The 23578-nt window shown below is 35.3% G+C and overlaps 3 protein-coding genes across 8 annotated transcripts; 1 reads left to right on the top strand and 2 right to left on the bottom strand.

Moving 5' to 3' along the window:
• Window positions 1-4743: 4743 nt before the first annotated feature.
• On the bottom strand, window positions 4744-8280 carry LOC138140231 (arrestin domain-containing protein 17-like). Of its 2 annotated transcripts, none has more exons than XM_069061075.1 (6): window positions 7836-8280; window positions 7263-7408; window positions 7062-7214; window positions 6792-7009; window positions 5698-6739; window positions 4744-5609 (listed from the first exon to the last, which is right to left on the bottom strand). In XM_069061075.1, exons 2-6 carry the CDS (start codon window positions 7369-7371, stop codon window positions 5551-5553), a joined length of 1581 nt encoding a protein of 526 aa, XP_068917176.1. In that variant the 5' UTR covers window positions 7372-7408; window positions 7836-8280; the 3' UTR covers window positions 4744-5550. The 2 variants fall into 2 exon arrangements, with proteins under 2 accessions (XP_068917176.1, XP_068917175.1); XM_069061074.1 differs by having other exon boundaries at window positions 7263-7395; window positions 7836-8257.
• Window positions 8281-8986: 706 nt separating this feature from the next.
• On the top strand, window positions 8987-13623 carry LOC138140228 (U2 snRNP-associated SURP motif-containing protein). Its single transcript, XM_069061072.1, has 15 exons — window positions 8987-9147; window positions 9205-9321; window positions 9378-9474; window positions 9523-9712; window positions 9771-9930; window positions 10290-10798; window positions 10850-10965; window positions 11014-11125; window positions 11175-11417; window positions 11470-11656; window positions 11713-11878; window positions 11940-12168; window positions 12342-12611; window positions 12733-12795; window positions 12930-13623. Exons 1-15 carry the CDS (start codon window positions 9130-9132, stop codon window positions 13273-13275), a joined length of 2823 nt encoding a protein of 940 aa, XP_068917173.1. The 5' UTR covers window positions 8987-9129; the 3' UTR covers window positions 13276-13623.
• Window positions 13624-13913: 290 nt separating this feature from the next.
• Window positions 13914-22424, bottom strand: LOC138140225 (glycogenin-2-like). 5 transcript variants are annotated; one of them, XM_069061062.1, is made up of 11 exons: window positions 22100-22423; window positions 19419-19554; window positions 19190-19364; window positions 18696-18858; window positions 18470-18596; window positions 18229-18409; window positions 16598-17320; window positions 16318-16522; window positions 16026-16079; window positions 14694-15725; window positions 13914-14660 (listed from the first exon to the last, which is right to left on the bottom strand). In XM_069061062.1, exons 1-11 carry the CDS (start codon window positions 22104-22106, stop codon window positions 14158-14160), a joined length of 3306 nt encoding a protein of 1101 aa, XP_068917163.1. In that variant the 5' UTR covers window positions 22107-22423; the 3' UTR covers window positions 13914-14157. The 5 variants fall into 5 exon arrangements, with proteins under 5 accessions (XP_068917163.1, XP_068917162.1, XP_068917164.1 ...); XM_069061061.1 differs by having other exon boundaries at window positions 13914-15725; XM_069061063.1 differs by lacking the exon at window positions 16026-16079 and having other exon boundaries at window positions 13914-15725; window positions 22100-22424.
• Between the last annotated feature and the right edge of the window lie 1154 nt (window positions 22425-23578).

Genomic DNA, 23578 nt, shown 5'->3' with positions numbered 1-23578 from the left:
TAATAATTAAAATTTATTTAATATTTTAATGATGAATGAGGAGAGAATTTTTCTCTTTAGACAATTGTTTATAAAGATGTGAGATAGTTTATCGGATTTTTGTGATTTCTTGTAGATCAATAATTTATTAACTCTACTCGGAACCAAATAAAAAATTTATTGTAACATGACCATATCTTCTAACTTGTTTTTTGGATAAAGTCAAGAGTCTAATAATTCGTTCAATTTATGCAGTGATATGAATTGGATTTTGACATTCGCTTGAGAAAGTTTGAATTCCTTTGTATATTTGTTGAGAGGGCAGCACTTAGACGTCGGTGCTTTGATGCCGACGCCGACGTCGTTATCTTTGTGTTACAGCCCCGGAACACTCGATATGGTAATGTTGATGAGACTCGAAACCAGATTTACACATATACAGAGCGATTCCATAAAAATATATACATATTTTTGTTTAAACATAAATTTTTCTATCTTCTGTTATTAAATATACGCACTCCATGCCATTTCGTTTAGTCTTCGACAAATACAAATATTAATCTTTACTATCCTCCTCGCTATTCTGCGGCTAAGCATTTGGGTTGAAACCAGAATTTAAAAAATCATATTAATTTAAATTAAAACAAAATGGAACATTGTAAAAACGAAAAATAAAATTTGTACGTTGTACATTCACACACTATACTTGTTACTTTAAATATCATATTTATCAGGTATCAGCTGTTTACTGCTATTAAAATACGTATACGTATTTTTTTTTTTTATATGTAGGTATCTATAATATATTTTAATATAATCATAGATTAAACGAATTTAAAACACATATTTGTAGTGGACAGTTATGTAGGTAGGTAAGTATTTCTAATTTTAATTACAATAAAATTTTAGGTTGAACATTTATTTCGTTAGATATTTTGCGAGAACAAACATTATAACAGCGTTTAATCAAGCAATTAACGTCTTTTATCGCAGGGTGATTGATCTTGCGGTTAATTTATTTTACGATGATAACTTTTTCTAAATTCAGCCTGTGATTAAAACTGCTTAATCGGCCTTCAGCATCAGCAACAGCGTCTGCATCCCATACAACTTGATCTTATAAGTCATAACCCCGGCTACCCCCGCAGCGAACAGTCTTCAAAGGAAATTAACGTAAGCAATCTCTAATTGAAATTAAATGTAAATAACTCATGTCAAAAAATAAACCTGGAAATCCTCTCTTTCTGATGGGGATCTAGATCTTAAATATAAATTATTGAAGATTTTTATATTATTTGTCGTTTTATTAATTAGAATGAATGAAACGTAAAACTGAAATGTTCTATTTTCGATATTGACTTAAGTGTTGTGTATTAAACAGACGGATTTCATTAGAAATTGCATTCTAAATTGAACAAGTAGTAGTGAGAGGAATTCATATTCAATGGAATTCAAATATAACATTTTAATAATGTTCCTCTTAAAAATATAAGTACTACAGATTATAAATTGAATATTACCAACTCCCAGAACGCTGAATATTAGGTATAAGCATGCAATAACACTTGAAAACGATTTATTTCAATTTCAGATACTCTATTGGGGTACGCGCTAATCGCATTCGTTGAATACACCATTTATTCAAAAGACGAAGTATTTGATTTCCTTTACAAACTAATTTTATTTAATAGAAAATACACTTTTAAATCTTAATTCACTTTTCAATTAAAATGTAATAATGGCATTATAATTGTTCGATTTGAGTCCTACATACAATAAAATAAAAAATCAATTGCGAAAATTCCTCGATTTATTAATTAAAAAGTAATAGTTTACATTGTACTTCAACAAAAATATTATACATTTTAATACAAATATAACTGGAGATCATTAAAAAGATCGTCTTAATAATTACCTAGTTTTTTTGTTGTATTGTTTGTATGATTTTACTACATTAAACTATCTACATAATTGCGATCAAAAATTCCAGAATATGTAATTTGAAAACAAAAACATAAAATAAAAATTCAGTAAGGTTTTAAAAAAATTACGTGAAACGATCCATTTCGAATATGTGTACAGTGTGGAAACTTTACTGGAATAAAATTCATAACTTGGACATAGGTGATATTTGTACAAAATCCCGAAACAGGTCGATTTTTGTTTTTCCTTGGCCACATTTTGGCGCATTTGGTTTTGCAAATCTGCTCCCGGAAGCTCGCAACTACCCCTAACTTTTTTTTTCTTAATAGAAGGGTAGGTATACCAAGTGATACCTCGTTTGAAAGACCACTTCGCAAAGATTACAACGCACTATTTGTTTCCTGAATATTTTCAAAGCCTACGTGCTAAAAAATAAAAAAAAAAATGCAACAAATGTTCAAAATGGGCACAGTTTGTTTCTTGGCCAATTGCAAATCGATAGTAACATGCATCCCTTACGTTTTATAACATTTCCGGTGTGGTTTGCCTAATTTCATGCCTAAAACCGAACAGTAGGTATTGAAGATCTTAGGCAACGTATTAGAGATGAAATTAAATTAGGCAAATCACACCGGAAATGTTACAAAACGCAAGGGATGCATGTTACTACCGATTTGCAACTTTCCAAGAAAGACACGGTGCCCATTTTGAGCATTTGTTACATTAAATAGAATTCAATTTATAAAATTGGATTTATTTTTTTAGCACGTAGGCTTTGAAAATATTCAGGAAATAAATAGTGCGTTGTATTCCTTGCGAAGTGGGCTTTCAAACGAGGTGTCACTTGGCATAGCCTTCCATTAAAAAAAAAAGTTAGGGGTGGTTGCGAGCTTCCGAGAGCAGATATGCAAAAACTATATGCGCCAAAATGTGGGCAAGGAAAAACAAAAATCGACCTGTTTCGGATTTTTTTACAAAAACCGCCTGTGTCCAAGTTATGAATTTTATTCCAGTTAAAGTTTCCACACTGTATATGTATTAGGATCTTCCGTGACGTTAACTGGATAATGAAAATTTTAGTAGCCTCAAAAAATTACCTACGCCACTGGTATTAATTAGTGTGCAGTTAAAGAAAATGTTAAAAAAATAGATTAAATCCACCTAAATCCGGTGTACCTACCTACTTGTAATTATAATGAAATAAACGATTATAATACCTAAAGTCTAAAGCAGTTACTAATGACGATTATACAACGTGTCTCAGAAATAAGTACATTATGTAATTTTAACCAGTGACAGGTCTCGTCAAGAACAACAAAATTGTTATGTACCATTTTTTCGAAATTTAATTCTCATTTCAGTATTTTACCCCCTCACCCCCATAAATTAACGAGTTGTCTATTTACTCGTATTTTCTAGGTACCGTGGGATCGAATAAAAAAAAAATCAGAGTAGGCGAAAATGGTGGTTTGAACCAATCAAAGCATCAGAATAGCACAATTCAGGTAACTCGATTTTTTTTTATTAGATCGCACGTTATTTGACCCAATAACAGTGACCGTGAAATAATAGTTTTTGTAAAATCTGCGCAAAACATTGTGTTTTTAGAATAATGTTTTTTCGCTCTGCGGCCAAGGTAGACATAAGAGGATTAAATTTTTAGTTAGTCTTATGCGACCCCAAAAGGCTGTGTTGCTTCTATGATTTAAGCAAAAATTTTGTAAAAATGGCACGTTTATTTTCGAATAGTGAATACATAGATATTGTGTTGGCGTATGGTGAAGCGTGCGGGAGTGGTCCTCGAGCCCAGATAATTTCCGTGCGACTTCTTCTTGTGGGGTACCTACATGAAATATTTGGTATATTCGGTTCCAATTGATGCAAATGAAATTTAAAGGTTCCACATCCCCTCACAAAAAATTAACTTTGAAGCAATGCTTGTCTTTTGGTTGGTTAGTTTAGTAGGCAACTAAACGGAGGTCGGTAACATTTTATTTTTTAATAAGTACAAGTAGGTACATATAATAATTAAGAACGGATAAAAAATGCTGCCACAACAATTCGTAATTTTCGAGGAAATGTATTGACAATAACAGCTGTCTGTCACTTTGAACACTTCTTGTAATTATTACTGATTCTGATTATTTTACGAGAATTTTTATGGATTAATACACTAATTTTAGGAGACATTTTGTCATCATTTTAGTTAAGGAAGATTCATTAGGGTCAGCTTAAAATAGGTATTTATTATTAAATAGTTTTCATTTAATATCTACCATATATGATTCCCTTTTTTCGCATCCACCCTTATTTTTATAGGTCACAGCAATGGGCGCAATAATTAGCTGCTGTGCTTAAGTTAGCAAAAAACAAGTGAAAGTAGTCTTGCATTTGTTTTTTGTTCTTTGCTATCGGCACGGGCGAAGCAAGTAATCATTAATCCCCATAGGCGGGTAACGAAATTTGTGTCAAATCTTTCAATAATTTTAATTGGATAACTTCAAGGTTTAGGAAAAAAATATATTCAAATATATTGTTGATATTAACGAATTCTATTATAGTTAAAATTAACGTACCTACTTATTTCTGAGACACGTTGTATAAGATGGATTTACGTCATGTCCACAGAGAATTTTTTAAGTGTAGGTAAATCATAAGAACTATTTTGCTGTAGTTCGTTTTAATTCTCAAATATCCATCTGATTCGAACAAATAGGAGAATACAGGCGTAAAATGAGTCGTTCATCTATTTGGGATGGAGAGATCACGTAGATATTTATATACGCATGAGGAACTGAACCTGAAGCTAACCTCACTGTGCATGGGAAATAATTCAACAAACACATTGAAAAGCGTTTATTCAGTGCTGCATTCAAGCAAATTAACACGTTCTGTACTATAAAGCCATTTCACTGGACTTCAAGTCACGTGAGCGCGTGAGCCCCTGATGGTCTACTCAGCAGTACAGCCGCCATTGGTCTGAACGGAAAATCTATCATAAATGACGGTGGTCAGCACAGCACGTGTTAGTATGTATAACAATTTATTAGAAAAGCTGAAGAGTATTTATTCAAATATCAGAACAATATTACACTTTGAATATCAAAACGACAATAGAGCATATAAAATAACGCAAACAAATCCTAACGAAAAAATTCCTTATGAAAATATCGGCAATAGCCTATATAAATATATATTTATTTTTAAGGTCTTCACCTATGCTATTACTTTAAGAAAAAATTATACGTAATAAGTAGGCGACAAAACAATATCAAAAACTTATTTAATCAGTGCTCCACACAAAACGTACTTTATCAGACTTGCCATAAAAAAATAACAAAAAGCTACTTCAAATTTTCTCGTGACTTTTCTAAAATGTAAAACGACATGGCACTTGTTAAAATCAATCGTCGAATACACGTACACATTTTGAAAAATTTTGCAACTTTGACCGCTAGTTGGCCTACGTCTTTACGTATTACATCCTATAGGCCTCATTTTTAAAAAATTCGTGCAAGTTCTATATCTTATAACATTCATGGACTTAAAACAAATATTTTTTTTAAATTTAATAACATGGAACGAAACTGGAACACCCTTACAGCCAGATTCAAAAGCCGAGTCAACCGATTGGATACATCAGGAGTTTCACTGCGGTGGATAGGGAGCGTTGGCATTCTTCTGAATTTCGTTATACGACGGTGGTGCTAAAAATAAATGTCAAAATTTTATTTTTTTGAAATCAAACGCATTTTTTATTGGCTATTTACGATTTGTTAAATATTCTTTACTCACGTAATTCTGGTGCTGCGTTGTGAGGTGCAGAAGCAGCCGCCTCTCTTGCTTTGGGATTATTATCAAATGGTGCACTCGCAATAGAAGAACTGGGTGCAGACGGTGGACCGGGAGGAGGAGCTGTTTTCTCTGTAGTTGCCGAGTAATTCGGTGGATCAGAATATGCGCCCCCAGGTGTAGCTGGATATGCTGCACCCGCTGGGGGAGGATACGCACCGGGGCCCGAAGGTGGGTAAGCCCCGCCGGGTGGAGGGGGGTAAGTCCCGCCGGCTGGAGGTGGATAAGTCCCGCCGGCTGGAGGTGGATAAGCCCCGCCGGGTGGAGGCGGGTAAGTCCCGCCCGGTGGAGGTGGGTAAGTCCCTCCTGCTGGAGGAGGATACACACCACCCGGTGGATATGCACCGCCCGGTGGAAGCGGATAACCACCGCCTGGGGACGGTGGGTAAACTCCACCTGAATTAGGTGGATACGGTCCTCCTGGAGAGTAGCCCTCTCCTGCGGCCGGAGGATATGGGCTAGTGGGAGGAAGTGGGAATTTGCCTCCTGGTAACGGAGCTCTGTTTGCATCTCCGCTTTCTCCATAATCCGTACATTGTATGTGGCCCATCTGGATATCCCACACAGAGATATCAAGATCTAAGGTACAACCAGCCATTTCTGCAGACACTTCCAAAGCATAGCTGACTTTAAATAATTCGCACTTGGTGAAATTCGGAACTTCAACAAATTCCGGTATCGCTAGTTGGAGATTAAAAGTGTGTTCACCATGAGCACCTACGCCATGGTCAGTGAAATTGAGAATATTGTCGACGTCCTCCTTCGATTCTGAATGGGGCGAAGTTACCCTGTATTTGACGGTCTTAACAAATTTCACTTTCAGATTTTCTACATTTGAATTAGAGAGGTTGGTTATTGTCACTTTGAAGTGAATTGTTTCCCCAGGCACAAACGCTATCTTAGGTAATTCCACATCCATTGTTACATCACCGCCTTTGCAACACCAACAACAAACTGATTTTTCGTCAGAGTACGTTGTTATATCCTAAAAAAAAAAAACATAAAAACCGAAAAAAATTGATTAACAGATTAAATACTTGGAGGTCTCGAGACATTTTGTTAAAATCAATTGGAGACACCAGCACAAAAATAAATTCATCTTCATGATCAACCCTCATTGGTCTGTCAACAATTGCTTTTATTTTGTAAGATATAGAACCGTGAGGGCCATTGAAAGTTGAGGGAATGTCATAAGGTAAATGACATGAAAATGGATAAACATGTCTACCTCTCGGTATCACTCTAGTACCAGAAGCTAAAAAAGTATTTATTAATTTTATGAAACACATATTTCATGAGTTAACTACCTGAACCGAACAACATCTGCTCAAGATATAATACATTATTGTCACCAGTTAAAGTTATGTGTCTAGTTTTTGTTTTATGATCTATTGGATCTCTATATGTCTCAGTACCAGTCCACTCATTATGTTCTCTACCTCTGACCCGAATTTTTATTCCTACAAGTTGAGAATGTAGATTTTTTACAACACTTATCTCATACATACCTCGAACAGTTGTTTCATCATCGAAATAACATTCGAGTCTCCCTCTGATTTCAGAACCGGCATAATATGTACCGCTGTAATTTTCTAAGTATATCTTACACTGAGACATTTTCAATTACTATGAAGAGCACATCTAAAATGTATCACTGTAATTCAGTTACGTCATTTTTTTTACTCCACAATATAGTAAATAAAAAATAATTATGATACTATTTAAACACCATAAAATTTTATCTCTACTTTTTTGAGTAAACAAATAATATGTTGCTATAGTGATCACTGATGACAGTTGCCAGAGCAGTTGCTAACTTAACTAAAACGACGAAATTCTCATGTTAACAAAATAACAAGGCACTGTGATTTGGACTGTCTGAGTAGGTAGACTACTTATCATATCTCAAAATGAAAGTGAATAAACTTTCACTTTCATTAAATTTCTTCGTCTGGTGCATTCTAACCTTAACTTTTCGGATTGGGATACATTCCAGTTACATAATAGCCCAAACAAACGTGGCTTTTTTGTCATCGGTGCAGCATGTAAGATAAGAATGTTAATGTATTACAAGAATTTACCTGCCAACAAGTAAAATTTTCTTGTGGTAACTTCTAATAATTTTCACTCAACTTACACCACTTGGTCTGCGGCCGAATACTTTGCTATAACAATTCGAAAAAAGTTATTTCAACAAGCTGAAATTTGACCTTCAGACGCGACTGAATTGAATTTAAAATAAGATCTATATGTTATATTGCCGATCCCACTAATGGAGTGAGTCAGAAGTATTTGTATTAAAAACAAACAAGGATAAAAGACAACACAACGAAAAAACAAAAAATTTCTTATCAATACATGGTAAATATGAGTAATATGATTTAGAAATAAAATGACTGTGACGAGTTTGTGGAATTCACAAGATAATGCGGCACTAACAACAGAAACGACCTTTAACATGGCCTTAATTTTAGCGACCTTGACAGTAGGTATATTATTATGTAATTAACGATTCGATTCTACATCCTTATTTCACTATTTTACGATGTTATATAAAATAATACATTGTAAAAGAAATTGTAAACAATAACATTTACGTCGGCTAAATAAACCCATTAACACTAATTAAGAGCAAATGAGTAAATAATGCATTATATAATACAATTATGTATTACAAACAGTTTTTTAACATTACTGGAATGCAAGAAATTTAGAATTTTGATTATCCAGTATCCTACCTTTTAATGCAAAAGAAGAAATTAAAAAAATAAACAAAGTTTCCTCTTGGTAGGTATGTTGTACAAACATTGCCTTGACAATGGCATTCTTGAAAGTCTTCAAACACAAATTAAAACCATTTACTTTACTTTCAACTGCTAAACCATTTAAAACGATTTTAATATGTACTAATAAAGTTATCGTTTTTTACTGTAATTTTCAATGATATTTTGAAATTATTTTTATTTCAATGACTGTGTAACTTTTAAAATATCGCATCTTGATGAACTGGAACTTTTTTTACCTTCTAAACAATATAGTAACACTGTTAAAGAAAACTAAAATAAATATTGTTAATGCATTAAATTAAACGTTTATTGCAAAAATAAATATGTTTTGGCTTAATTTTTTTTTATATCTTACACAAGCTGTTTTCCTATTTTGTTTGTTTCTTAATTTAATTTTAGCGGTTATATTGTATGGTTCGAGGATCCATCACGAGGGGCGCTAGACTGTTGTATCAATACCTTAGCACATCTCTGTTTGTCCTGTCAGCTTTTGTGATAATGATAAATAATTAGCGTTATTGGGCATGTGTTTAATTTAATGAACACACAAATTTTAATATCTAATAAATAGTACAGTTATAGAAGAAAAATGGGAGATAAAATTAAGGTAATATATGACTGTACAATGATAATGCGAACTGAACAAATTTTCGTCTCCAAACAGAACATTCCCGAGCAAAAATTAAAAGCTTTCTCCATCGGAACAATGGGTAAAAGGTCTTTATCTAAAAAGGAATTAGAAGAACAACGTAAAAAGGAAGAAGAAAGGGCAGCGGCTCATGTATAATTGACAATTGTTGTCTGAACTAAAACATAACCTCAATGTTAAAATTTCAGGTTTTTGAAGAATTTGTTGCTACATTTCAAGAATCTCCAATAAGTAGTTCTAGTAAAGTGTGGGTAAAGGCTGGGACTTACGATGCGGGAGCTCGAAGTATGATAGCTTTATTTAAAAAAAAAAAAAGTATACCTTAATTTGTAGAGGAAGATACGAAAGATAAAGGGAAGTTGTATAAACCACAGTCAAGAATTCCCTCCACGGAATTAATGGCTTCTACTGAAAAGGCACAGTTTTATGCAAAACTAATTTCTGACAAAAAGCCAGAAAGATTGGGAAAAAAGAAACAACATACTAAAAGTAATTTGGAAGCATTTAAAGAAGAATTGAGACAGTAAGCTTATAAATGTTTAAGTGGGGATTTTTTATTTTGAATAAAACGTTTGCGACAGAATTCAAGAGGAGCGAGAAGAAAGGCATAAATACAAAGGTATACTGCGGACGCCCATGGAATCAGAATTGGATATGTTTTTGAGAAGTGGTGATTTAGGATCATTTGATAATGGTGACCCCACAACAACAAATTTGTATCTTGGTAATCTCAATCCCAAGGTATGTTTACTCAAGAAAATAACAAGCTAATGTAATTACTTTCCTGGCAAAAAAATTGAATATTTGCTCATTTTGGGCACAAATTTCTTGTTTGTGTTATTTCTATAATACATTTTTTTTCAATATTAAGCAAAGTAACGTAAGTATCGTCTCAGATTTGGCGCGAATTGGGCGACATCTATGCAAAATAAAAACAAACACTGCAGTCTTAATACCAATAAGATATGTAGTAATTTTTAAATCTATTGATACTTGTTAGACAACGGACTACAGAATACGTAATATAGAAAATCAATAATAAATAAATTCGGTCTGAATTATAGAGTATAAAAAATAACAAAAAATAATTATTTTTGTAGATTACTGAACAGCAGTTGATGGAAATATTTGGTCGTTATGGACCTCTCGCTAGTATTAAAATAATGTGGCCCCGTTCCGACGAAGAGAAAGCTCGCGGTCGTAATTGTGGCTTTGTTGCATACATGAGTCGAAAAGACGGTGAAAGAGCACTTCGAAATTTAAACGGGAAGGAAATTTTAGGTTACGAAATGAAACTGGGATGGGGAAAATCGGTCATAATTCCTCCGCATCCAATTTACATACCTCCAGCTCTTCTTGAATTATCGTTTCCTCCCCCGCCGTCAGGACTACCATTTAATGCTCAACCGTGTGCTAAAGATAAAGACGTTTTACCTAAATCAGCTGAAGAACTTAGTGACATCTTGTCAAGGAGCGTTGTAAAAGTTGTTATTCCTACAGATCGAAATCTTCTGATGCTTATCCACAGAATGGTAGAATTCGTTGTCCGTGAAGGACCTATGTTGGAGGCTATGATAATGAATAGAGAAATACATAATCCTAATTATAGGTAACCTAATTGTAAAATCTGGAATTTAAGAAAAATAATGATTTTCTACAGGTTTCTATTTGAAAATCAGAGCCCCGCACATATCTACTACAGGTGGAAATTATATTCCATCATGCACGGCGACTCGCAAAAAGAGTGGAGCACAAAAGAGTTTAGACTTTTTAAAAGTAAGATTTTTGTTTATTTCAACAACAATCAATATTGTTGATTTGTAGCTGGTTCAATTTGGAAACCTCCTTTGATGAATTCGTATACGTCTGGAATGCCTGATGAGTTAGTAAATGACGACGAAAGTAAAGAAAGTACAAAAGGATCTCTTTCAAACACGTGCGTATATTTTGCGTTAAAAAATCAACTCTAAATTGTTTTATTATAGCCAACGCGATAGGCTAGAAGATTTAATTAGAGGTTTGACACCTGAAAGAAGTAAAATAGGCGAAGCGATGGTATTCTGTATTGAACATAGTGATGCAGCTGAAGAGGTTGTTGACTGTATAACCGAATCATTGTCAAATAGTTCCACTTTAATTACAAAGAAAATAGCAAGGCTGTATTTAGTTTCTGATATTCTGCACAATTGCGGCGTTAAAGTTAATAATGCGTCGTTTTACAGAAAGGCGTAAGTTTTGACGTTGCAGTACTTGATTTAAATTTATTTAACGTCGTCCTAGGTTTGAATCGAGACTCGTGGACATCGTCGTCGAAATTAAGAAAGCGTATGACAAGCTGGAGGGTAGATTACAAGCTGAAGGTTGCAAATTGAGAGTTTTGAGGATACTGCAGGCTCTAGACGATTCAATTTATCATAAAGACTATGTAAATAAATTGAGGACTGTATTTTTAGGTATCAAGGAACAGGTAAGATTTTGTATTTTGTTTTGTTTTTGAAATTAATTGTTTTTGTGACTGATTAGGAAGTCAAAGAAGAAACTACGGCAGAAACCAACATAGATATTGATGGAGATCCTTTACAAGATCAAGCCGAAACTGACGATGATGTGCCTATGGATGGAGCAACCCTCCTTAAAAGTGCAATGAAACGTTATAAAAATACTACTATAGCAGCGGATGACATCGATGGTAACTGTTACGAGTCTTGTTTTTGTTTGTCGTATTGTTGGTTTTTTTTTTTTTGTAATAGGAAAGGAGATTATTGACGATCCCAGTGATGTTGTGATATCCAATAAGAAAAGTGTCGTCGGTCCTCTGTCGGGTTTTATAATGTCGAAATGGGAAACTGTCGATCCTGAACAAGTGGAGGCGCAAGCGATGACCACGAGCAAATGGGACTTGTTAGGGAGCAGTGCAGATCCTAGTCAAGACGGTTCTGCAAACGAAAATCAAGATTCCAACGATTACACAGATTCAAGGTACGAAAAGATGCAAGGAAACGTCGTAGAAAGCTGCGATGATAGGAAATATTTATGGTGATTGACAGGAATTAAAAAATAACGTTTTGCACTTTTGGGGTTTTACCAGAAGTATATAATTTTTTATTTTGTCGTTTTTGCTTTACGATTACTGTAACATGTTCATACTATAGAAATATGACAGAAGAAAGACGTATTAAATTGCGAGAAATCGAAGTAAAGGCAGTACAATATCAAGATGAATTAGAATCGGGCCAGAGGGCGTTAAAAACTGGTTGGACACTCCCCCAACAAGTCGAACACTATAGGAGAAAGTTGTTGAAGAAGAGTGAAAAAGAAAGAAAAGAAAAAGAACCGAAAAGTGAGAAGCACAAAAAAGATTACGATAAGTCTGAAAGAAAAGATGGAGGTAGTTCTGATGACGAAGTGTATTACAAGGAGCTGTAAGTAATTTGGATATTGTTCGTTTCTTATTAAATGTACGCGTCCAAAAGGAACCGAAGTACATTTAATAGGAAACAAATTTCGATTTGTGTGTATACATGGTTCTTACTAATTTTGTAGTAAATCTAGAAAATCAAAAAAACTGTCGCGCAGCTCTTCGAGTGGTTCAACATCAAAACACAGGTAACATAGATATTGCATCAACTTTTTCTTTGCATACTAGATCATTAACTGTTCTTGTACTTTATTGAACATACGATCTGAGAAAGGGGTTATTAGAAATTGTTTATATTCTTCTTTGCTGTATATATCTGTAGGTCGAAAAGTCGTTCGCCAGCAAGGAAGAAAGCTTACAGAGGCCCGAGCCCCCCGAGCCCTCCTCACATAAGACGCCAGTCACCCTCTTCATCCCGTTCCCGTAAATCCAAAGATTCCCTCTCTCCAATTAGTTCATCAAATGGTAAATATGGTTCACCCACACGGGTTTCCAAAAGCCGACGGTCACCGTCACCAACACGTACAAAAAGTAATCGTAGATCTTCTTCTCCCCGAAATCGTAGATCTCCCTCACCAAGAATTCGGCGTGGTAGCACATCTCCGTATCGTACTAGATACCATTCGCCTGAATCGTCAAGAAAGCATCGCCATAAACACAAGTATTGAATTTTATTTTCAAATTATTTTTGAAGAAGAAAGCGAATGATCAAGTTATCAAGTTATTTTATTTTCAAATGAATGCCAATCAATTTTGAAGGATGATAAAATCACTTTGTATAGAGGTATTAAACGATGTTTTTATTCATATTAAATTCTTTACTCGTTTCTTACTGACAATATCTTTATTTATTTTATTTTTTTGTTTTCTTTTTAATTCATCATTTTGTTTTCACAATCAAATGTCTGAAGAAGTTATACTTATTTATAATTTCATGTATTATGTAAATGCGTAATCACTGCAGGCAGACATGTTACTAGTGTTGGCTGTTTTTGAGTAATAAATTGTAATACTTTTTTTTGTTTTTTATTTTTAAAGTAAAAATGTATTTTACCGGTAAGTGCAAAATCTTATACTCGTACATATGTAGTTAAGCATGAATTTGAATTATCAGTTGTCTTAAGAATTTTAGTATATTATTTTTTAAGTGAACTATCTGGAGCAAAAGATTTCAACTGTTTCAGTATCAAATTTATTTTCCACTTACTTTTTTTTAAATAAGTTAAAAAAGAATTGACAGCCACGTTTTTGAAGACAATACAAATTTCAATTATGGAATCTTAATAGAGTTCAAGAAAAAAAGTAATCGGTTGACAAAATTTTATTATCATATAACACAAGTGTGAATTTTTAACAACATTAATGAAGAAAGTATAAATCAGCAACTATCTCTACTTACGCCAATATAAATAAATAAAAAAAACAATGGGTCTTGTTATCCCAGTTCGTGCAGTTATTCATAACGCAGTAACTGCATAACATTACACATTAAATAAAAAAGAGGCTTTAACAAAATGAACACACCAAAATCAGAAAAAAGAAGCTTAAATTTATTTCTTTGCTTTCGATTTCTTCCCGGGACCGGTTCCTTTACGTGGAGGTGGTGTAGGTGATGTGGCAGAAGTAGCACTTTGAGCAGCTTCCTGTTTTGCTTGCTTTGACTGCTCTGACTTAGTTTTAGGACCTTCAGACGTTGGCGTTGAAGGAGTAGTTTCGGCTTTGGGAGTAGCGGAAGCTTGAGTTGTAGCCGGAGGAACCTGTGTTGATTCAGGTTGAGGTGTCGACGAAACAGGACTAGTAGGTTGTGCTGTTTCTGTAGGTGGCACTGCAGAAGCACTTACAGCACCTTTTTCTTGAGGAGCCGGTTGTGCTTCTTGAGCTGGTGTCGAAGCAGCATCTTTAGGAGGCGCAGCTGCTTCGGCTGGTGGTGTCTGAGTAGGTGCTGATTCGGCTGGTTTTGTTGTTTCAGAGGGTGCAGTTGCTTTAGGCCCAGGCACTTCAGCTGGTGTGGTCGCCTGAGGCGCGGGAGCTACAGCTGGTGTGGTCGCTTGAGGTGCGGGTGCTTCAGCTGGTGTGGTCGCTTGAGGTGCGGGTGCTTCAGCTGGTGTGATCGCTTGAGGAGGCGCAGCTATCTCAGCTGGTGTTGCTTTTTGAGGAGGCGCGGCTGCTTCAGCTGGTGTAGATGCTTGAGGAGGCGCAGCTACCTCGCTTAACTTAACTGCTTCAGGAGGTGCAGGAGCTTCAGCTGGAGTAGCTGCCTGGGGAGGTGCAGCTATTTCGGCTGGTTTAGTTGCTTCAGGAGGCGCAGCTACCTCAGCTGGAGTAGCTGCTTGAGGAGGTGCAGCTACTTCAGCTGGTGTAGCTGCTTGAGGAGACGCCGGTGCCTCAGCTGGAGCAACTGGTTGAGGAAGCGCAGCTACTTCAGTTGGTGCGGCTGCCTGAGGAGGTGGCGTCACTTCGGCTGGTGTAGTAGCTTTGGGAACTTCTTGAGCTGGTGCAGGTGGCGTCTGCGAAGGTACAACAGTCTCTGGAGGAGCCGTGGGTGCAACAGTTTCTTGAGCAGCTGGTGGAGCAACTTCTTGTGGTGCTGGAGCTGCTTGAGATGCCTGCTCAGTTGCAACTGCTGGTTTAGCAGCTTCCGAAGGAACTTGAGCACTGTCCGGAGTTACCGGAGCGTCACTTACGACCTTTGCAGAAGCATCTTGTGTTTTTGGTGGTAATGAACATTCGAGAACTGCTGGTTTTGGAGGAACGGGGCACTGTGGGCCTTCAGCAGGTGCCTCTTCTTTCGGGGTTGGAGGAACAGGAACTTGAGGTTCGGCGGTTGTAGGTTCTTTCGGTTTTGTAGGAATAGGACATTGTAGAGGTTCAGCTGCTGGTGAAGCTTCTTGTTGTGATTTTGGAGGAGCATCTGATGTTGGTGGTGCTGGAGAAGGTTCAGTTCTAATAGTTTCTTGCTGTGGTGGTGAAACAAGAGCAGGTTGTTCTAATGAAATACTTTGTGAAACTTCGGAAACTGTTTTAGGAGTTTCTGAAGGAGCAACAGAAGTATCTGTGGCTGTATCTTGAGGAGCTGGTACCGGTGGAGGAACTTCTTGTTCAGGTAACTTTACACTCGCTGTAATTTTTTTTGGAAAATACAGTATAGACCCTTCAACCCCCGAAAGCGTTAGTGGAGTTAATTAAATAAACGAATCAGTCAATACCCAAAACCTCAAATTAATTCCTTGTAGGTATTTCTGTTAAAACGTTAATAGGTGGCTGGCAGTTAAATCAGACGGCGGAAAGCTGCAATATTTATTGTATTAAGAAAATTACAAACTGTTCCAAAATATCCTTTTTAAATCACTCTCGGTCTATCTATTAAAAAGCGGTGTTATCTTCTTATGCGCTACTGCGGTTTTACCAGACAACTGACCTTCAGTTACAGTTTTCTCAATCGGTTTTTCATCAGTCGATGGGGGTGTTGCTTCTAAATTTATAAATATCCACTAAATATCAGTTTAAATACAAGACACTATTTTAGCTAAGTGGCGATCAAAACAATACATAAGCAGAATTTATAAATAATCACGAAAGAAAAACAGACACGCAAAATAACCATGTATCCTCTAAAAATAAATAAAAATAATTGTATCATGCAGATGATTAAAATAAATGATATAAGCCAAAAATCAAATATATATGCAATGTTTCAGTTTAAGCCACACCTGTAGTTTTTGAAGCTTCTGCGGGTAATCCTGCTGAGAGAGTTTCGCAAATTTTACTCCAGATATTGTCAAAGGAATCCCTTCCCATATAGTCAATGTTTCCGACTTCCCAACCTTGTCGTCTTAGATGGTCGTCGAGGGCACTTTGTTCGGCCGTCCTGGGGGCACCTAAGGTCAGCTGTGCAAAGGCGCCAGCCAGTCCACTCTGCGGAAAATGAATTTTAATCAACGTTAATTTCGCGTATGGACGTTTTCTTAAAACAGATGAGCAAATACTTACAGCGGTACTATCTTCACAGGAGGGAGTGTGCAATGTGGTTTCTTTACAAACAGTAGCGGCAGCTTCGCATTCATTTGGTGGCACGGGAAAGGTTTGTTCGGCAGGTTTAGGTGTTACTAACTCAGATTGCACTGGTGAATCTTGAGAGGAATGAAAGGGACCTGGAGAAGCTTGAGGAACATGAAAAGTATTCGATACTGGAGGTGGAGCTACATATTTGGGACGGTCGTCAAATGATAATGGTGGTGGTGGTGGTGGTGGTGATGGATGAGGTCGATCGTCATCGGAAAAATTTTTATGTTGACTATTTTCGCGAAATGAAAAAGGTTGTGACCGTTCGGGTTGTTCCGGGACTGAGGGTGGATTATGCTCCTGGCTAGCATTATAACATGCATTTGTATTGTGAGATTCAATAGGCTTTATTTGTGAAGGCTCATTAACTTGATGAGGATAAGGCGTGGGGTGTGTTTGATGAGTATAAAGTGTGCGTGTTTGATGTGCATCGACAAAATTGGAGTGAGTCTGATTCGTGGGAGGGAAATTTTGTCCTGGATTTGAGGGAGGCAAGGATTCTGTCTGGGGGACAAAAGAGGAGTGTTTTTGATCGTATTCCTCCCAAGGATCCCAAATTACATTTTTAATGCTATCAGGTTGAGGTTTATCGTGATCTCGGGAAGTGCGAGAGGATATACTAGTGTGCGTTACATCGGAACTGCTTCGAGCCTGAGCAAACACAAGCATGCAAAAAAAAAGAAAATCATTCAGTTTTGAGCATCAAAATACATTTTTAAAAAATATCCAGACGTTGTGTTATCTAGATGGCACAACTGATTTAAATACGTTAACATGCAAACAAATGCCAGTCAAAACTCAAAATACAAAAGCGAAGTTAACTGCGTCATGCAATTAGCTAGCTCGTTCATTATCAATAACACACATTGCACAACTTACTTTTCAAAACCATTTCATTATTGAAATGGTTCGCGCTAATTCTTTTAAGTCACAATTTTGTAAAGGATCCAACTCTGAAAAGTTGAATCGTTTAATTCAAATGGTCTATGACAATTTTAAATTAATTCTCAGATGGTTAATAACAGGTGCGTATTTCCAAATTTCCACAGAGGACTACTGATTCACTAACAGTGCACTATAATCGTAACGGCAGAAAATATCCTTGGTCAACGATCTGACAAAATATTGTATACAATAACAAAAAAATTCTCATGATTAACAAAATTTTTACACAAGTTCTGCGTTCTTGAATTTGACCAATCATTCTCGTATCGACTCTTTTTGGTTCGCTCAGTACAATCTCGTATTATGACACGTGCTTGCATGACTAAAGTCGTTTTCTGCCCTTATGCATAGACTTATCTACATATTTTTATACTGTACGACTCTTTAAGAAACAAATAATTGTATGAACTCACCTTGCATTCACCACATCTACTGTCAATAGGCTTGTAATATTTCAAAAGATTATACTAATTAAAATATTTTAAATAAATACTAATCAAAAATAAAATATCCCAAAGCAATACAGTTCTTCTTTTTTAATCATTATTACCGTTTGGAGATATTTTATTTGAGCGTTTCTGAGTCAGTACCACATGCAATGTATTCCGACTTACCATTTCAGGAGAGAGTCTTGGATGAATTAGGCTACAGAAGATGTTCCACCAGTGTTGGAGGATGGCTTCTAAATGTTTTAAATCTGGGGTGGGTTGGACTTTTCTTGTTTCAGTGTTGAAGTATTGCAACCAAGGCTTGGAGGTACCGATAAAGTGAATAATCTTTGCGTCACCGCCAAATCTGTTGAGTAGGTATTTGTACTGTACCTGCAGGAATTGTAGATTAACAGGTAGTACTTACTGTTTGAAGGCTGGTAAATACGAATAACATGCCGTTGAGCAGAGATTATAAATAAATGGCAAGTGTTTACTAATATCTTTGGTAGCCCAGTCGGAGAAATATAAGTTGAGAAGTCCTTGGTCGCCACCTAAGCAAAACGAGCAAAACTTAAGCAATCCTACTTCACAAACAAAAACGGGAGTTATTTGAGGTAGTCGGTATTAATATCATCTGTAGGAAAACATACCGTCAAAACTGCCTTTGTCTAAAGCCAGCTGCACCAGATTTTCGTAAGTTGCGTTAGATGGGCTGTACACGAACACTCCAGAGTTAAAACAATCAGGCCATCCCACATCGGGGGCGGCTGACAGTTCTTCTCTGTCAAACAGTTCATCACAATTTTTTAATACCTGAAAACATCATAGTAAACATTTTCGCACGGTATTCTTTTAAGTAGGTATCTGATTTTGTTTCAGGAAGTGTTGGCTTAATTTTAACTTTATCTCGCGTGTAAACAAAACTATTAAAAATATTTTGTTTTAGATATTCTGGCCAAAATGTGTGACCTCAAATTGACTTTTTTGGCACCACTATTTTCCAAAAATATTTACTTCTTAATTGTAAATTTGTGTAGGTTGTTCGTGTACTTGTTGAATTAAATTCGCTTTATCCTGGCCGTGTCAACGTCAAAATAATACAACACCAAGAACACCGTCTATGCATTAAAAATATCTAACATACCAACGTGTCTGCATCCAAAAATACACATTTGTCGAACTGTGTGAGACGCCAGCAGTGTAATTTAGTGAACGTAACTCCTAATTCAGGTCTTTTCAACAATCGAAGATTTGCCTCATCTTTCGAATCTAAAATGTTCACTTCTTGTACGAGATTGAAAACTGACGACAGTTTTTCTCTAAAAACGATCAAATAAACAATTTACACTTAACAACTCATCGCATTGTCTCACTTCATTGCGTTTGTAACTCCTGGAGTAACGAGAACCACCAGCTGATGATTGGTTCCTACTTGCTTTAAAGAATGAGCTAACACTAAAGCCCCCAATGAATACGAATCATTGGTTGCTAAAGTTACCCAAGCAAAACCTGGAAAAATACAAAAATCAATGAGCCCACATCGCAGTCATTTTTAAAGTTTATTAATATGACTCGAAGTATTGCATCACCTGGCGATGCGACTTTATGGAATTATTTTATCGTGTGAATGCAATTTTGTTTTAATTATAAATCAGGACCGCCTTATGTCCATCTGAATCAACAATTTTCATAAATATAGGGTATTTATTCGCTTAATTTGCTCAAAATAGATTTATGGCAACATTCTCTTAAAAATATAAAATTATAGTTATAAAATTAAAACAAATAATAACAGAAAATGCCGATTTGATTTGACCACTTGATCAAGAATTACAACCGATAGGGCGTGACGTAAATTAAACTATAAACCAGAGAATGAGCCATTTGAAAAATATCAATTAAAGCCTGTCGGATTTAATGTTTTTTGTGTCTTGAATAAAACGCAGTTGTTTTGCGTAATTTCACCATGCGTAATAAACGAAAAATAAATTTTATTATATCCGCAGAACTTTGCCAATGAATTTTACAATACTTTCGTATAAAACCCATCTGGTGCACCCACAGAATTCGCTAGTGTCTAAATATATACAATGAGAAGACAAAATAGACATCAAAAATAAACAGCACAACCCCACGTTTTCGTTGTAATTTAACCGCCTATATGAAGTAAAAATAAAACAGTACTTTTTTGAAGAGTCAATTTCGGCTGTGAGAAATTTTGTTTCATTTTTAGTTGTCCGTCATTTTATCAACGGGGACACGAAATACGCATAAAAATTAGTTGGGTCGCGGTGAAGATCGAAATGTGTTTCAAGGGGCTATAATTATGTGCGTTCTATTTTCTATTTCTAAATTTGTTTTCAAAATCTCTTCTGGGAAATAATAGTAACAGATAAAGTAGGTAGGTATTTTAAATTCTAAATACTTAGGATACAAAACGCCAACATAATCTATAAATATATATCAATAACGGCGAACACATTCGGACTAAAAATAGCTACCTTTCAACGCCTTAAAATATAATTTTCAAAAGTAGTACGTCTCATTCACTATTTAAAATATAAACATCCAAATTAAAAGTGATGTGGCGTCGAACATTTCAGTAACAAATCCGGCGATTTATAAAATACAACGAAGGGTAGGTAATATTTTTCTGAATCAGGCGTAACAGTAGATAATCGCTAAAGATAACATTTCAACAAAACTCTGTTTATCCGTCAAGATAATGAAGCTATCCGAGACCTGACAAATATTTCGGCTGTTTTTATTTATAAATTATGCAAACTTGAACTTTGCATTTACGAAAATAAAGCGCATATTGTGAAGTTGCCCTTGTCCAAATACTTTTCCCGTTACATTTTTTTAGCATATAAATGTGACGTCCTGTACTAAGGAATATTCATTCATAAAGGTAGCTTCGTGCGTGTACGTTTGATCTTTTCCTTATCACCGGTCATCATTTTCGTAGTAAATATCAAAGATTACGCTCCGGTCCTGTCCTTACTTAAATATACAAATAATATTATTTAATATAATTATTTACTTATAAATGTCATTGAAAGTGTTAATATACGTCATTGATAAATCTTCATAATAAGGCCAATTATAAAGATATAAATAATATGATTGCATACTGAATTTTTACATTACATCAACTGTTTTATTTTGTATTCTTAGTCCATATTTAACTGAAATGATGTCGAGATTAACGAGAGTCTTAACCTACGCTTTATTAAATTAAATGAACAGCTGCCTCTCGTGCATCATGGATTAGAGTGATTAGACTAATGAGACTAATCCTCATTTTGGTAGGACTGTGATTTTGCCGAAGATTTCTGTGAAAGGGTATTCTGCATTTTCCGCATTCCTGATTGGAAAAAAAAAATTGTCAACCAATAAAATTCACAAATACAGTTGGTGCCAGTTGCAAGTGTCCATTGGTAATTTGCAACCTTAATTTTCACGAAAATGATTAATCGTTCGTTAAGTAAGAATGCGGATAAAGACAAATGAAAATTAAGTCAACTAGCTCACAAAATATATAAAATTATTTAATAGTTTTAAAGAGAAATAGAGTTGCAACACCACCAATGGACACTTGCAACTGGCACCAACTGTACATACTCTTGATTTTTTTCATATACATTTTTTTTAATGACAATTTTATAAAAAAAATATATCTAGATAAAAAGTAGGCATTTTTATCTGATTCACAGCCAACTTTAGTTGTACATAGTACGTTATCAACTTTGTACGGTATTTTATAAATTAAAAAAAATATATGTTTAATCCTATGAATTAATTTAAATCACGGTAATGATTATTCATTTCTTAAAATTACGAATATAAAATTCTAAAATCATAGCACCGTATGTAAAATTAGAAGGTCCAAACTTGATATCGATATTTATAGAAAAAGCGTTTTCTTTTTTGAGTTTGTTTCACATTTTATTAATTTCTTCGAGAGATAACAAACGAGAGAAAAGGTCGTCAGGTCAACAGGGCAAACGGAATATAATCTACTAAGTGAAAAAATTGTGTAATAATTACGTACCTCCCATGACTTCGGATGAAGAAAAAAAAGAATAATTACGAAAAGTTGGTCTGCACACGATGCAGCTCAACACTTCACGACCGACTGCGGAGTGCCAAGTTACTCTCGATTGGAGGATTAGCTGAGTACAGAATGCCGACCGCCGGGAGCGCCTAGTACCTAGACTCGCCTCAACGTTACGATGTCAAAACGCAGTATATAAAAAAAGAAACACAAACGTCTCTCACACACGCTCTCTATTGTGTATTTACGAAGTGGTCGAAGTGAGAATGCACCGGTCTGCTGCCATGCTCGACTTTTTTAAAACGTCAACGTAAACTGTCAATTTCGTGGCGACGACAGCGCCTGCGTGCTACATGCACATGTTTTTTCAAATTAAGCAGCAGGAGCAGGTTCAGGTCGAGCATTGTGTATGTTATGTTATGTATTTTTTTTATACCTACCTACGATGGGGAAAAATATAAACAATACACTCATTAGATTTACGCAACGTGTTATTTACATAAAAACATTTATGATTTTTCTTCATGATTGTCTACTGATGAGGTTTAAATCAGTTTGTGTGATTGCTTGTTCTAATGATCTAATGCCTAAGTAAGAAAGGCGTGGCTATGGCTATGGAGAAGGGGCATTCAGTAGTGGACATAATCTACAAAATTGGGATGCACGGTTGCATTTTTTTTATAAAATGGCGATTCTTAAACTTGAAATATCTCCCTAATCAAATAACACACAATTGTGTAATTACAAAATCAAATAAACCAACAGGTTCAGTGAACTGTATAATGCAAGAAAAACTAAAAAAGTTCATTGCGACTTTTTTTAGAAAAACTACAAGGTGAAGTCGAAGATATATTTACAAATTTTGAGCTGCATGTATGTGCCAAATTTAACACGTCTCTATTTATAATATAATTATAAAAGTGGAAGGTTAAATTTTTGACTAGAATTTAATGTAACTTGAATTATAATTAATCGACATTATTTAAATTGTATCAATTCATTAGCGAGTTTAGTTGTACATATATTTAACAGCATCGAACAATTTCAAGAAAGAGATGTTGGTTAGAATCATTTATACCTAAATAAGTAAAATGTAAATAAGGATGGTTTAATAAAGAATCATTGGGGGACTTAATTAATTTTGTGCTTATCATATGAATATTGGAAAAAATATTGACAGTGTATTATATTCCAAAGTGAGCAATAAAAAAAGGGTTGCTATGAATTATACTGTTTGACAGTAATTGAATTTTTATTTTAAAAATCCACAGCCGTCTGCGAAAGCTGGTGTAAAATGTGTGGTGTAAACTAAGGAATAACAAACCATGCCGGCAAGTGACGTACTTTATTCAGAGCCGGCAGCAGGATAGCAGGAATTGCAAGATGCTAGGGGAGTGGGTAGGGTGAATAAACAGCGCAGGATCCGTAGCCGCAAAATTACGAAAATTTACAGTTAGGCTTTGTATAATCGGTAGG

The sequence above is a fragment of the Tenebrio molitor genome, chromosome X (genome assembly GCF_963966145.1).
Source record: "Tenebrio molitor chromosome X, icTenMoli1.1, whole genome shotgun sequence".
Lineage (NCBI taxonomy): Eukaryota > Metazoa > Arthropoda > Insecta > Coleoptera > Tenebrionidae > Tenebrio > Tenebrio molitor.
This window is presented reverse-complemented; position numbering and strand designations above follow the sequence as displayed.